Raw genomic sequence first — 16264 nt, 5'->3', positions numbered from 1 at the left:
GTGTGCATCTCTGAGGTTGAGGCCATTGCCCAGCTCAGCAGGAGTGGCCCTTCTCTGGTGGAGTGAGATGGTAGCACAGGACTGGCTCAGGGCCAGGAGGACAAGGTGACCCCCTGGGACCTGGAAAAAGTGGGATGGGGCAGCTGGAGCAGAAGTGTCCTCACAGCTGGCAGCATTTCAACAGCTGGTGCTGCTGAGATGAGCCATGTCCAGTCCCACCCTATGGGCCATGGGAAGTGATAACATCCCTATGAATGGAGGAGAAAGCAGAGCTCCAGAAAAGGCAGGGCAGACCCACAACCCCACACAAAGGACATGGGCAGCGCTCTGAACTGAGAAGCCCGTATCATTTCACGGGCAAAGGAGTGGCACGGCGGTGGCGATGCTGGTACAGGGGATGCCCATGCAGGACTTACTGAGCAGGACACACAAAGAGAAACCTCAAGAAGATTCCCTGCCCCTGTGAACCACCCTAGCACTTATCAGGGAGAGCATTCAGCAGGCGATTAACTGAAGGCTTCATTAGTACTGCTGCAGCTGGGACTGCTCAGGGGCTTAACCTGAAGCATGTGCTCCTCTGGCTGAGGGTCTCAATGCACTTAGCGAACATCTGGATACGTCCCGCCCCTTCCAGACCTTTCTACTCTCCATGGGCAATCGGGTTATCTGGAGGGGAAGGAAGCCTGAAAGCTGACTCTGTCCTGCAGGGCCGCTTTCATTGCTCGGCTGGCCCGGGGGATGATTTGGCAGTAAGGAGCGTCGCACAAAGGAATGTCCCGTGACGGACGGCGCTTAACGGGACACCTCGGCACGCCCCCCTCGGCACAGCGGCTGCGGGGGCAGACCCTGACCCATCCCTGCAGCCCCTTGGCGTGGAGAGGTGATGCTGAGGCTGAAGGATGCTGTGCCTCCAGACACCTCTGCGCAGGCACTGGTACCTCTGGATGCACAGGCTCTGCAGACTCCAAACGCCGAGAAATGTTTGACAGAGCAGCGCACGTATTCCAAACATTGTTTGATTCATGTTTTAAAGTCTCTCTTGCAAGCATACTTCCCCAGCTCAGGCATCAATCACTGCAAATATGTTCTTATAAACAAAGCAATACAGACTGACTGTCTCTTCCACCCTTACCATATGCAGGTCACTGGGCAGCACCCCGAGGAAAGGCGCTTCCCCGCACATCTGAGACCCCTCGGAGCTACAGCAGCACAGGTAGCTGGCAAAAAGCAATGGGAAACCTGTTACCAGCAGCACGGTACCACCTAAGGGCACGTATCCCAAAGGGAGGCAGCTGAGCCTTTCATCGCCGTGCTGAGGATGACTCTCTCCTGCCGCACAGCTGGTGCAGAAAGGTGTCTGTCCTCACAGTTACCAGACCTCAGCTCACATCTCAATCACTCCATCCCCTCACCCCAAACACAGATCCCTGCCATTAAGGAGATGAGCTCTCACCAGCCAGGGATAGGGAATGCCACCGTCAAGACAGAGTATTTCCCAGCACAGGGTGTTCCTGCATGCAACTGCAGACTTCCATGGGAATGAAAGCAGGAGTCTTATGTCGTTTTATGTTTGAACTCTGAATGGCTGACCATCACATATCATGCCCCCTTCTCAGCATCAGGGATGTGCTGTGTGTGGTGTGGGCATGGACACAACGTAGCTCCCCATCATCTGTCTCCACCAGTGCTTCCCTGCCCAAGCTGCCTGCAGGAACGTGGGGCTGTGCCAGGACATAGCTCTATGTGCTTCTTCTACCACTGTGGCCATCCCAGACCCTACAAGCCCCAGGCCTTGCCACCACACAGCAGGGTCCCTGAAACACACCCAGCTGTAGGACCATCTCTGCCACCAGCCAGGCACCTTGAGAGTCCTTACAGAAAGAGTGAGACGGGAGGGTGGTAAAAAATGTCTGCTCCGGACTCATGGGTTTGGGAGACTTTTTAAAGCAAACTTCCTTTCCTTAGGACGCTCCAGCAAAGTGCAGGATCCTGTTGGTAGGCGACTCTTGCACTCTTCAGCCCTCTGTTTAGGAAAAATAAATAGGAAAGAATCCAGCAGCGGCGCTTTCCTGCCGCTGTGCGAGATGGATCAGCGCTTGCCACCACAGCAAAACCGTCCCATCGTGATCTAACCCAGCACTTTGTCCTGAAATGCTCTGCTATGGCTAAATAAATGACTGCTCTGGAGCAGGGTGACACATTCCAGCCCTAGACAGTAACACTGACAGATGCAGCCAGCCTGCAAGGTTTAATGAGAACATGGCGCTGGTGGAGCCGGCAACGGGAAATTTATGAGGGATTCAGGAGAGAAAGAGGAAAACCAAGAGCGTTTGCTGGGGCAGGAGGGAGGAAGGTCCCAACGAGGCAGCTGCTCAGAGCGTTTGCTGGGGTAGGAGGGAGGAAGGTCCCAACGAGGCAGCCGCTCAGAGCGTTTGCTGGGGTAGGAGGGAGGAAGGTCCCAACGAGGCAGCCGCTCGGCCACGGCACAGCTGTATTTATTGAGAGAGATTCGGTGTCAGGGGCCTGACTATGGGGAGATAACAGCAGCGTGGTGGGACAAAAAAGGGGTCTTGGCTCCTTGTCACCCATGAGAGAGCACTCAGGAGGCAATGCTGGGGGAAAATGGCTTGCTCTGCAGTCCCACCACAACTCCCGGGCTGGGAAAACCTCCTCCTGCCATTGAGCACACATAGAGCTTCTTTTTCAGAGCAGTGTCATTGTGTCCCACCTGGGTCTGAGCAGGCTCAAGCTCTCCCAGGTCAGCGTTGTGCATCCAGTCACAAGCCACGTCCAGCAGGCAACTCGGGTTCATACAGCCCAGGGCTGAGCACCAGCTACTGATGGGAGCCTGGCTTAGGTTCACATAGCCCAGGGCTGAGCATTAGCTGCTGATGGGAGCCCAGCTCACTGCTCAGGCTCCGAGTTTCAGCACAAGCACTGAGGGAGGCTTTGGACAGGTTTTCCTCCCCTCCTCCCCCATGCTCGCCCTGCACCCCTGTCACTGTGGGATGAAGGAGCTGTATCAGTCTGCATCTTGCCCGAGTCAGCCCGGCACCAGCAGCGATGGCCTGAGATATCAGCAAGTGGCTTGGCCACAGGGCTCGGGGGGATGGGGACAATTAAGAAGAGACGGCTCCTGGCTGCACTCAGCTGGGCAGGGCTGGGGGCCTCCAGAGCCTGCCGGGAAGCTCAGGGGGCTGCACTCCTTTGGGATATTTCCCTGGAGAGGAGTGAGGAGGGCAGCCCCACCACGGCTCCCACAGCCAGCCCTGTCTGACAAGGCACTGCTGCGAGGGCAGGAGAGGGGAAAGAACCCATATCTCACTGCTGTAGGGAGATTTACTGGGCTCGTTATCAGCACAGGAAGAGCTGGAGCTTAGAGGCAAACGGGAGATGCTTTGCCTATTGCGGTATATTTTCCTCCCATGCCCTGACCCTGCAGCTTTGCACAGCACAGGCAGGCAGCACGCTCAGCTCCCAGCCAGACCCCTGTGAGCCTCTTCACCTCTGGCTCTCTGCGTGCCAAGGCCAGAGCTGCTCGGAGCCGAGAGTAACTGCCTTGGTTGGAAAAGTCGTTTTGTGTGCCGGTGTCCGTGAGTCCAGTGGAGCAGTGGCGTGGCCAAACGCTGCAGCCCAGCTTGCCTGGCCTGGGGCTCATCTCCACATCCAGCTGCTGGTGCCTGAGGATGTGATTGGTATTCACAGGCAGGACCAAGAGACGATTGGTTATAGGGATTTTATGGGTCTCCCCGGTCCTGCTGCCAACCTGTGTCACTATCCTACCCCTGGGTCAGATCCTGGGGCTTATTTCCATGGGATCTCAAGGCTGTGGCCGGCTTGGAAGTGAAAATTTTTCTCCTGGTAAGAAGGGGATACTTCCCAAGGGTCGTGCCTTGTGCTTACTTGAACCCCCTGCAACTACATGTGGGAGCACAGGCACGCTGGGGTGTTACAGAGGGTACATTCACCCGCCACGGAGGCACGAGAGAGAGGGGGAGAAACCGCTTCCTCAGTCCATATACTAAATAATAACAGCCATGTGAAGAAAAACAAGGTCTGAGCGAGGGAAATGCACCGGCAAAGGCCTTTATCTGGCAGAATCAGCACCAGATAGGCTGCAGCGCGGGGAGCTGCGCTGCACACAGGAGACCCAGCCCATCTAGAGTTTCGGCTCTGGTTAATGACACCGCAAATTAAGGCTGTCATCCTTAGACGTGATGTTTCTTTAAGTTTCAGCTTGAGAAAACAACCACCACCCTCTAAAACTGCCATCTCATAGCAGTGTGGCCTCTTCTCTCCCTGTTCCCTCCTGAAGATGGGGGATGCAGCAGCTCTTGGGGTAGGGAGGGGGCTCACTGAGACCCTCCACCCTCTGAATTTGGCATCATGCAGAGGAGAGGAGGCTGAGATGGCGAGCCAAGGCGAGGAGGAGCACCCATCCAGAGGGATCCCAGCTGCCCCCATCAGCTGGCGGGTTCGTGCAAACCCACAAGGAATGACTTTTGCCTAATTGCAGGGGTGTCAGGGTGGGCACCCCGGCAGGGGCTCACTGGGCTGGGCAGCTGCGTGTCAAAAACTCACCACCAAAGACCCCAGGACAGAAACCTTTGTACCTAGATCACAGTTTTATGCCACTAGCAGAAAAAGCAGCACCATCTATACAGAGGGACATGCCACAAACATTTGTATTTTTATCTCTAGATACAAAGTTTTCAATACCATGTATTACATACAGCAGGAATATATGATATATTATGTATCACATGCTAGAAGAGATCTCATATGTAATGTATCACATCAGATAAACAATGGATAATGGACTATATGTAATATATAACACATGATGTATGGCTTATCAATTGTATTTAAAATAAAATATTGTCTTCCATAATACCAAAGAGAAAACAAAATATAAAATACAAATATAAATATAAAATAGAACATATGAAATATTGATGTGAAATATGAAATATAAAGAATAAAAGATAAAATAGAAAATATGAGATTAAAATATTGTCTAAGATAGAAGATATAAAATAAAGAATATGCCAAAAATAAGAGATGTAAGATGCAGAATATTAAATGTAAGAATATAAAATATAACAGAATACAAAAGATAAAAATATTACAAATATAAAAAGTAGAAAATAATATAAAATATAAGATATAAAACATACTCAGGGTTCCTGATGTGGATATTGCTGGCTCAAGAATTAGAGGGATGTTTTTATATGAAATACAGAGTCAGTGAGAAATAAAAAGGACTTTAAGAAGGGCCTTGACACCTCATTGGGGAAGGGGATTTTTGCCCTGGAGTGGGTTTCCTCAGCTCCTGCACAGGCTAGGCCCTTTGGAGAGGCCACAGGAGTGCTGGGACAAGCTTGGAACGGGGCTGAACGCTGGCTCAAAACCTCTCCCTGACGAAACCCGCCCCCTGCAAGCCTCCATCCCGGTGGAAAACACACGGTGCTGAAGCTGCAGGTACTCCCCTGGCCAGGACAAGGTGTGGTGGGACCCCAGTGGTGGCCCTCACCCATCAGCACCCATCAGTTTGTCGTGTCCTGCGAGACCTCCCTTGAGCTGCCCCAGCACCGGTGCTGGTGGGTGGCTCTCATCATGCGTTCGAATTGATGGTGTAAAACAAGCCTCTTTTGTCCAAACAAGATGCTTCCTGCAGAAATGGCTATTTTGGGTTGGTGTTTGTATTTATTTTAATGGGTTCTCAAAGAGCAGAACTGGTTTGCACGAAGCTGCTCCAAATGTTTCCAAGCAAACTTTAAGAGAAAGCTGGAGCTCCCTTTAAGCCTGTTTTAATGGGGAAGGCTCGTTTTGCCTTCATGTTCACTGCTCTTCTTGGAAAACAAGGAGCCAAGAGCAGAAATGTCTTCAGCTCAAAGCAAACTATTTTGTTTCAGATTTGAGAGCTGGGGAGGGAGCAGCATTTTTATGGGAGACTTTTTATTCCTTCCCATAAGCTCAGTTTCAAACGGGTTGTTTTTTTCTCCAGAGTGTGTTAGGAGGAGTCGCCTCTTGACACGCAATAAATGAAGCCATTATTCTCTGTAGGTCTGGCTTCACTTTTCTCAGCACGTCCCCACCCAAAAACAAGGCAGGGTGATGTTCACAGTGGCACTATGGACCACACCGACTACAGGACACCCCAGCACATCTGAGCCATTCTCCCCCCAAGTACCCCCCAGCTCCCTACGCCCGTGGGTGCCCTGGAGGCACCAGCACCACTGTGCTGTGTCCTGGGGAGGAAAAGGTTTTGAACCCAAACCCGAGGTCTGCCTGGACAACAGGGGGTGGGACCAGGGCAGCTTTCATTAATTAATTAATTGCATCCTGGTTTGTATCAGAAATCAGGGAAGTGATTGTCCCCCTGCACTTGGCATTGGCAAGGCTGAACCTCGAATACTGCGTTCAGTTCTAGGCCTCTCACTCCAAGAAGGACACTGAGGCACTGGAGTGTGTCCAGAGATGGGGAATGAAGCTGGTGAAGGGTCTGGAGCACAAGTCTAATGAGGAGCAGCTGAGGGAGCTGGAGGTGTTTAGCCTGGAGAAGACTGAGGGGAGACATGATCACGTTCTATAGACACCTGAAAGAGGGTTGTTAGTGAGGTGGGGTTTGGTCTCTTCTCTCCAGTAATGAAGGACAGGACAAGAGGAGATGACCTCAAGTTGCACCAGGGGTGGTTTAGGTTGGACATTAGGAAGAACTTTTTCCCTGAAAGGGTTATTAAGCACCAAATGACCTGCCCAGGGATGACTGGTGGAGTCTCCATCCCTGGAGGCACTGCAAAGCCGTGTAGCTGAGGTGCTGAGGGATGTGGGTTAGTGATGGGCTTGGAAGTGTGAGCTGAGTGGTTGGACTTGATGATCTTAAGGGGCTTTTTCAACCAAAATGATTCTATGATACTAAAAAAACCCCAAATAAACAAAAGACGTTTCCTTGCCCCAAACCACCCACACTCAGAGCACTTCACTGCTGGGGAAAGAGATAGAAGGTGGCAGGCCCTGGGGTTGTCCCCAGCATGGTGTGGGGCTGGTGGCTCTGCACCACCTTTGGGATTGTGTGTTTCGGGAGCCTTTTCCAGAGCTGGCAGATGGCAGTGGCTCTGGCCATGACCTGGGCAGCCCAACCAGCTCTCCCATCCCTCCCAGCACAGGCTGTGCTTACAAAGGGTGGTGAGGTGAGGTAAAGGGCTGCATACAACCCACGGCCTGTGTCTAAAGAAACAGCTCCCTTATGGATCTCCAGGTTTCCCTTTCTTCTCCCTGTTTTTTAGGGGGGGGAAACATAAGGAAGCAACATAAATACCTGTCCCCCAACTCCCCAACATCTCCTCCCTCCAAAACTTGAGTTCTAAAAAGGAAAGTATTTGCAGCCCTGGTCTGATGCTGGTTGTAATCCTGCTTCTGTCACTTCCCATTTATAAAACAGGGAGGAAAGGGTTGAAAAAAAGCACTAAAATTATTTAAAACCCCCAGCCCCCAAATAATTTTCAGTTGCAAAGGAAGTTTTAAGAGACGCTTGTTAATTTTTAAAAGCATCTCAATCTGCAGAACAAGAACCCGACATTGAACAAAACCATCCTGCAGTTCTTGCTGTAATCTGATGGCTGCATGGAGCCCTCAGCATGCAGGGGGGGGACTGGGAGCAAACCAGCCCTTCTGCACCCAAGGACAGAGGGGTCCTGCAATTTTGGAAGAGCTGGGGATAAGTAAAACAGTGAGGCACCACCACTTGTGCTTATTGTCCCACCCTGGCAGTGTTGGGAAGGCATAGCTGGACCTGGCACAAGCCACTGTGCAATGAGATCTGGAATTACCCTGAGAAACTGTCAGAGAAAATGAATTAAAACCCCTGGGTGGCTCCACACAGAGAGGAAGGTGGGAAGCAGGGATACTGGGACACGGTCCCACCACAGGGGAATGTGGGCAGGATGCTGCTCCCCAGCTCTGGCCGCTTCCCAGTGCCAGCACACCCGCTGAGCCTGTGGCACAGCACAGCACTCATACAACATCACAGCCTATTTTGGTGGCCCCAGGCCGTTGTGACTGGCCTTTTGCCACCACAAAGCCTGCAATGTCACTTAAACACAGTGTGGGATATGATTGAGTGAGCTTGGCCAGTCCCTGCACCAGGCACAGTGCCAATGGGACAGGAGGGAAGCCTCTCTTTCAAGGAAGGTGGGATGTTGCTTGTGACTAGGGACTGGGAAAACCCCAGTTGCATGTGAGGCGTTAAAGCAACTGGGATAGGAAGGGCCGAGGGCCCAAACTGTGCCTCCTCCTGCCCAGTGTTGCAAGGTAAGAGCTGACAGAGCAAAAGGTGCGAAGGCGAGTCCCTGCAGTGGCACACCAGGACAAGGTGGGGAGCAGATGGAGGGGGAGAAAGACACATCTCACATCACAACCCATTTCCCTTTTTATCCTGCACGAGATGACCCCAGCTTGCACCCACATCCAGACGAGGGGAAAGCTGGAAGCAGCGAGCCCAGCTCTACCCCATCCAGATCCAGCAGTTTGTCTCCAGCCATGCCCCAAACCAGATGCTTTACGCGAAGACGCCAGGAGCTGCCTTAATAAGCGCTTATGCAATCCTTCTCACACGGAGGAAATGTCTTTCCCAATCCCCAGCCATTAGCAGTTGGCTGATGCCCTGGAGCGGGACATTTTAGAGCCCTTGTAAATTTGCTTCAGGAGTGGAAAGTGGACGGAGGAGGGGAAAGTGCTGGTTTTCGTCAGGGACCTGCATCAGCCAGGAGCTCTTCTCTGCTTCAGCCCAAGAGTGGAGACAAGGCACCACAGGTCAGCACCCAAGCTCTGCCCTAAGCCAGGGGATTGGGAGGATGACGGTGGCACCTCCTACCCCGGGATCAGGACTCAGCCCCAGGGCTTTGGGGGTAGGTGTTGGTCTCGGCTGGGAACTTGAGTGGGGAAAGAAGAGAAGAGGCTTCAGTGCAAAAGCTTCTTCTGGATTAGGAGAGGCCAGCCAGGGAGCAATCGGACAAGTTCTCCATCACCCAGGCTGCCAGTCAGAGCTCCAAGATACCTTTTTTCCCATCATCTCCAATTGCACGTCCACGACAGCTAAGAGAATATAAACAGGAATTCCCTTTATGGCAGGCAGAGTCTCCCTCCACGGTGGCAGTCAAAGGTGGGAACGGCACCACGTTAAGCCTCAGGGTACTCACCCCAGCTCTTGGAGCACCGACTTTGAGGGGGCCGGTTCCAACCATTCCCTTCCCTTCGCCTACACTTTGCATCCAAACCTAATTGCAGGCTGTCAGGAGGCGTCTTTGGGGAGCGGCTGCCCCGCTCTGTCCCGTCAGCACAATGAGCCGTTGTTGATACGGCCGCGGCAATTTCCCGGGTTAATTTACGGCCGCCACACCCCATTAGTGGCAATAAACGTGGAGCCCGGCTTTTGCCGAAATGCTGAGTTACGGGTTTTCAAATAAATACGTTTTCCTATAAACCGGCGCTCTGTTTAGTTTGAATGTTCCTCGCAGACACATCCATCTACATAAAATACACAGGAGAGGAAGCTGAGCTGTGACTTTGCTCTGATGACATAAAAACTTTTGTAAACACGGTGTCATTTACGGGGCTAGCAAAGAGAGAGCACGAGAAATAAACGGCGAGCGCCTGGCGCATCCCTTCAGGAGCACATGGAAAATTTAATCCTCCTTTTTCCATAAAGCTTTGTTTTCCTTTTGATTTATCCAGCCGTGGCAGTGGCTGCTTGGCCATAAATAGATTGTATTTCTTGAGAGGCGGTGGTTGCAATCACCCTGGATGCCGCCGGAGGGGTGCGCGGGAGGTGTGCCTGCAGAGGAGACGCAGCGCCTTGCTGCTGAGGACGGGAGCGTTCCACCCCAGCGTGGCACAGGGGACCCAGCTCACCCCAGCTCCTCCTGAGCCTTCCGTGTGGCTTTGACAGCCTGAATGCCACTTGGGGTTGTTTGTGTGATGTTGTGGTAGGATCGAATGGCCGAGTTTGAGGGACTCGGGCAGTGTGTGGGCGCAGAAGTGCACAAGCACTCCCACGTGTGAGCTCCTCTGCATCCCAGCATTGCCCCCACCCCTACACGGCACGTTCTGCAGCACCAAGACATGGATGGAAAACCCTTCTGGAGAGGAGAGATGCCCTGAGTGAGCTTTTGCAGCCACAGAACTCATAGCCCAGCCCCAGCTGTGACCCTGGGGCTGGGTTCATTGCCAATCAAACCACTTGATTTTGCAGGTTCTCCCCCTTCTCACATTTCCAGGAGGAAAACAATCCCCTCCAAGCTGCGGCACCTCTCCTTGAAGCAGACCCTGCTCACGCCTCAGTTTCCCAGGGCTTTTTGCAACCATTCCCCCAGGCCTCCAGGAGCAGCACTGTTAGGAAGGTGCTGAGTGATTATTATTGCATTATTTTGGGCGAGTGCTATAAATACCCAGGGGCACCTTTAGACAGAACGCAGCTGCCCAGGCGAGCGGGCTCAGCCCCGCTCAGCACCCGCCGTGGCTGTCAGAGTGGGGGATTGAGTGCAGAGCCTGGCTGCAGAGGTACCTCAGGGCACAACCTGACGGGAAGACACATCAGGGGCTGCAGGGAGTTGGGGCTGGGACCTTCCTGGCTGCCCCCCCGGGTCTGTGGTGGAGCCTGGGGCGGGGGGAGTGCGGGAGCAGGAGGGTGCTGGGATGCTGCAGTGAGATGCTAGCAGGGAAGACAAGCGGAATATTTTACGGGGCTGCAATGTAAACAGAGCTGGAGCAGAGCCCCTTTTTATGGAGTCCCTGTCCTGCCAGGGCATCTGCCCTGATTTACGCTCCTATTTAGATAAGGGCGACGGAAGGAGGGGGAGCAGAGCTGGCGTCAAAGTCACAGGACACCCCGGGCTGCCGCTGATAAGGAGGTGGCCGAGGGGCTGGGGCCAAAACCTCAGCCCCCATCACAGGGCAGGGGACGGGTGCAGAGCTGGGTAGCTCTTGCGGGGGTTGGGGTGCAGAGACCCAGGATAACCTCACCCCCTGACACGCGGCACTGGCTCCCCCTCACCATCGCCCGGCATTGAGGGCAGGAAATCTTTCACTGGGAAGGATTTGAAGGAAAACAGGTGGAGAGAAACGTGGTTCCTCCCACCGTGCCAGCCATAAATCGCCTAACCTGAACCGCTCGGCGTTCACCCCTCCCCGCGCGAGCGGGGGAGACCTGAAATTAAAGAAACTCACCAAAAGTTTGAGAAGTGCTAAATTTGGATGCCGTGACAAAGGCAGCCTGGTTTGATTTAGAAGGTGTCGGCGTGAAAAGGGCTCCGGTTTTATTATTTTATTAAAACACACAAGATTAGAACAGTTTTCCAAAGGAAAATCGACTATTTGCTCAGCTGAGCCTTTCCAAAACACATGGGGTGCAGGGATCTCTGAAGGATGGGGGGGATAAAGCAAGATAATGCCCGGGCTTGGGCTGAGCTTACCTAGCTCGGCGGTTGGAGGCTGGAGGCGGCTCTGGTGCACGGCTCGAGGCGGCAGCTCAGAGCTGGACGTGGTTGTGAGTAGCTTGTGCAATGCAGGGCTATGGGAATAGAAGTTTTTTCGGGGGGTGAAAGGTTTTTCACGGATGGGGTTGAGCAGCACAGATCTCATCCTGGTGATTTGCTGGATCGGGGCTTTTACAGAGTCAGGAGGAGGCTCAGCGGGGAGCTTGGCACTGAGGGAGCAGGGCACTGCAGCTGATGCTGTGCGGACGTGAGGGGTTGGTGAGGCATGAAGTGGGGCATGAACCTCTCCCAGGTAGGCACTGGCCCCCACCGTCTTGGAGCCAGGCTCAGAGATCCCACCCAGCCATGGGTGTCTGCGAGGAAACCGCGGACATGACGCCCTACCCAAGGCCAGCTCCAAAGAGAGTAATCACTAGCAAATGTTTGCAGGGCACTTGTTTAAATGGGATAGGGAAGGGGAGGGGGGCTTTGCAACAGCCAAGAACAAAGCAGCGGGGAGCGGTGCTGGGCAGATCCAGTACGGTTCCCCCCCCACCGCCCCACCCCATCCCAGCAGAACCGGAGACCCGCTTGCACCCTGCCCCGGCCCCCCCGGCCTCCCGCCTTTGCAACTCGCCTTGTAACAACTAACGATGGAAAATCCGAGGCATTTAAGTGGCTCCCGAATCCGCCCGGGAACCGTGATTGAGAGAAGTCAAATAAAATTTGTCATCTTTAAAATGCAGGAGGACGTTAATGGTGTGTTAGCCCGGATGATTAATACAAGCGCCTGCAAACAACCCTCCAACGTTTCCACCCTCTGCTGCAAGATGAATCGCTGGAAAGCGCCGTTAATCGCTAACATACCTTGGGCCCAAAGCCCCTTCCTGCCCCGCCGTGCAGCCATCGCCACCGCCGTGCCCCGCTGTCCTCGCTGGGAGCAACTGGAGCAGGAGCACGGGTCGGCCTCAGCATCCACCGGCAGGGCTGGGGCGAAGTGCAGGGGCTGGGAGACGTCGCCCTGGGGATCTGTCTCCCATGGGTGCAGAGAACAGTGGGAGGTGCTGTCTGCTGCCGGGCCCCGTGCTGGGCTGGAGGCTGTTGGAAGTACGAGATTCCAGCCCCACAAGACCCCTTCAGCCCTTTTGTAGCCAGGTTGGGACAGGGAAACATGGGGCAGGTCCCCGCTTCTCTGCCATAAATGGGTTTTTTTGTGTGGATGGTGTAATTTTTACACATGTGCAGTGTCAGTGCGTGGGTGTGCAGCACACACACGTGTGTTTGCATGTCATGCATGCACTGCATGTATGTGCACACTATGTGTGTGTCATGTAACACATAAGTGGTGGCACCGTGTGAGCAGCCCATGTGTAACACACACGGGTGCAGTGAAGTGCCTGTAACGCATTTGGTGGGGAGTGTGCAGTGTGGTGTGTGCAGCATCTCGCTGTGGTATGTGCAGGGATGCTTGCTATGTGTGCAGTGTGCCTGAAGGCATGCGGGCACGTCTGTCTGCAGCCTGCATTTGTGCCACGCACGTATAAGCACGGAGCACTCGTGGGCAGCATGGCCCGTGTGCAGAGGGAAGGACCCCCGCTCGGGAGGGACTGCCTCCCCAGGTACCCTTACCCTGGCACCACCGCCGTGCCCAGCTCGGCCTCCCGACGGTGCCTTCACCTGCATCCCTCCCGCATCGCCCGGCTCCCCCAGTGGCCTCAGCTCCTTAGTTCATGCCTCAGCTCCTGGCGCTGCCCGGGCGGCTCCGCCACCTCCCTGCATCCCACTCCCACAGGGCCGAGCCTTTCGCGCGTGGGGCCGGGCCAGGCTCTCCGGCTCTTGGGATGCAGAAAGTCCGGAGCAGCCACATAGCCCGGCCTGCCCGGCCGTCCCGGTCCCGCCGGCTCCCCCGCGCAGGGCTGCCGCCTCTCGTCCCCCGCCCATCTCGGTGGGGGCTCGGACATCCCTCCACCCCGGGACTGGGAAAGTGGAAGGGATGGAAGCGCGACGGGGCGGGGGCTGGGGTCCCGTCTCGGGTCACTCCTCCCCCCCTTCCCCCTGAAAGCCAGGAGCAATCGGGAGGCGAGAGCAAACAGCGGAGGTGTGGGCCCAAATAAACGGAGTCAACAGCGCGGCGCACGCCCCCTCCGCTGCCCCGCTCCCCCCGGGGCCCCCGAGCATCCTCCCCTGCCCATTGGCTCCGCGGCTGGAGGGGGGGCCCGGGCCTATATAAGGGCAGGGCTGGGAGGCTCCAGAAGGGGTTAAAAAAAACCCAAAACCAACAAAACCGGCTCAAACCTCAACAAACAACAAACTCCGAACCCTAAACCCCAACCGCACCAACCCAGACCCCAGCGCCAGCCACCGCCTTGGCAGCCTCACGCCGGAGCCGCTCTCCCCGGGCCATGGGCGCCTCCCGGCCGCTCGCCGCGGCCACGGTGTGCTGCTGATCGCGGCCCCCGGGGCCAGCGGCGCCGACCATGAACCTGGTAGGGGGCTACCAGCACCACCACCATCATCACCACCACCACGTGCTGCACGACCCTTTCCTCTTCGGACCGGCCCGGTGTCACCAGGAACGCGGCTACTTCCCCGGCTGGGTGCTCAACCCGGCCGAGGTGACCCCTGAGCTCGCCGGGCAAAGCCCTGGCTACGGCCCCGCCGAGTACGGACCGGCCGGCCAGGGGCGGCTGGAGGCTCTCAGCGGTCGCCTGGGTCGGCGGAAAGGGGTCGGCGGACCCAAGAAAGAGCGACGGAGGACGGAAAGCATCAACAGCGCCTTCGCCGAGCTGCGGGAGTGCATCCCCAACGTGCCCGCCGACACCAAGCTCTCCAAGATCAAGACCCTGCGCCTGGCCACCAGCTACATCGCCTACCTGATGGAGGTGCTGGCCAAGGACAGCCAGCCCGGGGACACCGAGGGCTTCAAAGCCGAGCTCAAGAAGGCCGACGGCAGGGAGAACAAGAGGAAACGAGAGACGGTAAGAGGCGGGCCGGGATCCCTCTGCCCCCGCTCTGCTCGGGCTGGGAGCGCGGGGAGAGCCCCGCGGCCGAGGATAAAAAACAACTCTTCCCGTCCTCGCTGAAGCCTTTTTTTCCCCCCCTAGCTTAAAAATTTAGAACCCTCTAAACCAGCCGTGGGAGGCACTTCGGCGGAGAAAAGCCGTCCCCGCGTTTCCCCGAGGGGCCCCGACGGGCTAGGCGGGCTCCCAGGCGCTCTCCCCGAGGGACGAAGCGCTGGGGCCGGCGGCTGAGCCTCCCCCGCTCCCGGCCGCTGGCCCGGGACGAGTGCGAACGGGCGCCTTAGGAGCAAGGGCGGCTGCTTCTCCCACTGCTGCAGCAAGCGGGATGGGAGGGTGGGGACCTCGGAAAAAACCCTCTTTACCTTCGGGCTGATAAAAGCTGCTGGGAGCCGCGGGGCTCGGCTGCAGCCCCGAGGCGGGCGCAAGGTGCGGGAGGACGGCCCCGGATCCTCCACTCCGCTCCTGACCCCTCCGTTCTCCGTCTCCTCTCCCGCAGCAGCCCGAGGTCTACTCGCAGCCTTTGGGCCACGGCGAGAAGAAGCTGAAGGGCCGCACGGGTTGGCCCCAGCAGGTCTGGGCTCTGGAACTGAACCCCTGAGGGCTGCCCCGACGGCGTTCCCCGCTCGCCCTCCATGTGCAATGGCGGAGAGAGCCCGGCCCGGCCCCCAGAGCCCATCCAGGCGCAGGGTGCGGAGTCCGGCCCGGCTCTTCCCGGCCGAGACGGATGCTCCGCGGGAGACGAGCGACGGGCGCCTTGCGGGGCCGGATCCTGCCCACCCCGTCGGCACCGAGGACCGGCCGCGCTATTTCCACACCCCTCCCCGTGCTCCTTTCCCCGTTTGCAGTAATCGTTGCTCCTTCCCGCTGTCAGCAGCGACCGGCGGCTCCTGTCCTCCCGGGCCGGGCTGAAACAGTTTGATTCGTTTGCTGTTGTAAATACGAGCCGTCCCCGTCCCGATCCCTGTCCGCTGCCTGCCCGACGTGTGGCTGCGGTGAAACTACCTAGAGGTGCATTTAGGAACGCTCCTGTGCCGGGTTTTCTACCTCAGATCTGCATGACCACTTCCCGAGGGGCCGGGCGCGCCACACCACGTATTTAAAACGGAATAATTAATAAAGAAAAGAAAATAAAATGTAAATTTGACGCAACCAGCCTCGGCTCCGAGCCCTCGTCCTTCCCCGGCTCCGAGCCCTCGTCCTTCCCCGGCCCCGCTGCCCTCCGGCCCGAATCCCGCGGGACTCGGGACCCCTCTGCAATCATTTCCCCCCACGCGAGCAGGGGGTTTCCGCGGGGCTGGGGCAGCTCCGGGGGACGCTTTGGGATTGCTTTATGCTGGCTCACGCCGGGGCTTGGCAGAGCTTGGAATGTGCACTCGCGGTCTGCCCCAGGCACAAACGCTTTCCCTGCCCTCCCACTCCTTCCCTCTCGACCCAGAAGAGCTGCTAGAGGCACCAGCCTTGTGTTCGGCTTGGGGAAGAAGGGCAGGATCAGGCCGTTACAGCAGCTGGATGGCTCAAGCACCCAGAGCTGTGGAGCCCCAGTTTTATTGCTGCTACGTGGAGAACCAGGGCCCGGCTCCCCGGCTCTGCCCAGACACACGGCTCTGGCATCGGCAGCGATTTCTCACGGGCATCCCTTCTTAGGTGTTGCCTCGGCCGTGTTTTAGAAGGAGCAACCCCCTCTCCTCACCGTCCGAACACGACAGATGCCACCAGCCTCAGCCATACCAACGCTCACACAGCCCAGAGTCGTCTCTGTCACCTCAGGTG

At 56.3% G+C, this 16264-nt stretch overlaps 1 protein-coding gene across 1 annotated transcript; it reads left to right on the top strand.

Moving 5' to 3' along the window:
• Window positions 1-13951: 13951 nt before the first annotated feature.
• Window positions 13952-15092, top strand: HAND1 (heart and neural crest derivatives expressed 1). Its single transcript, XM_062002903.1, has 2 exons — window positions 13952-14452; window positions 14991-15092. Exons 1-2 carry the CDS (start codon window positions 13952-13954, stop codon window positions 15090-15092), a joined length of 603 nt encoding a protein of 200 aa, XP_061858887.1.
• Window positions 15093-16264: the final 1172 nt, after the last annotated feature.

This window comes from Colius striatus, chromosome 9, assembly GCF_028858725.1.
Source record: "Colius striatus isolate bColStr4 chromosome 9, bColStr4.1.hap1, whole genome shotgun sequence".
NCBI lineage: Eukaryota > Metazoa > Chordata > Aves > Coliiformes > Coliidae > Colius > Colius striatus.
The sequence above is the reverse complement of the archived record's forward strand: the minus strand, read 5'-3'. Positions and strand labels throughout refer to the sequence as shown.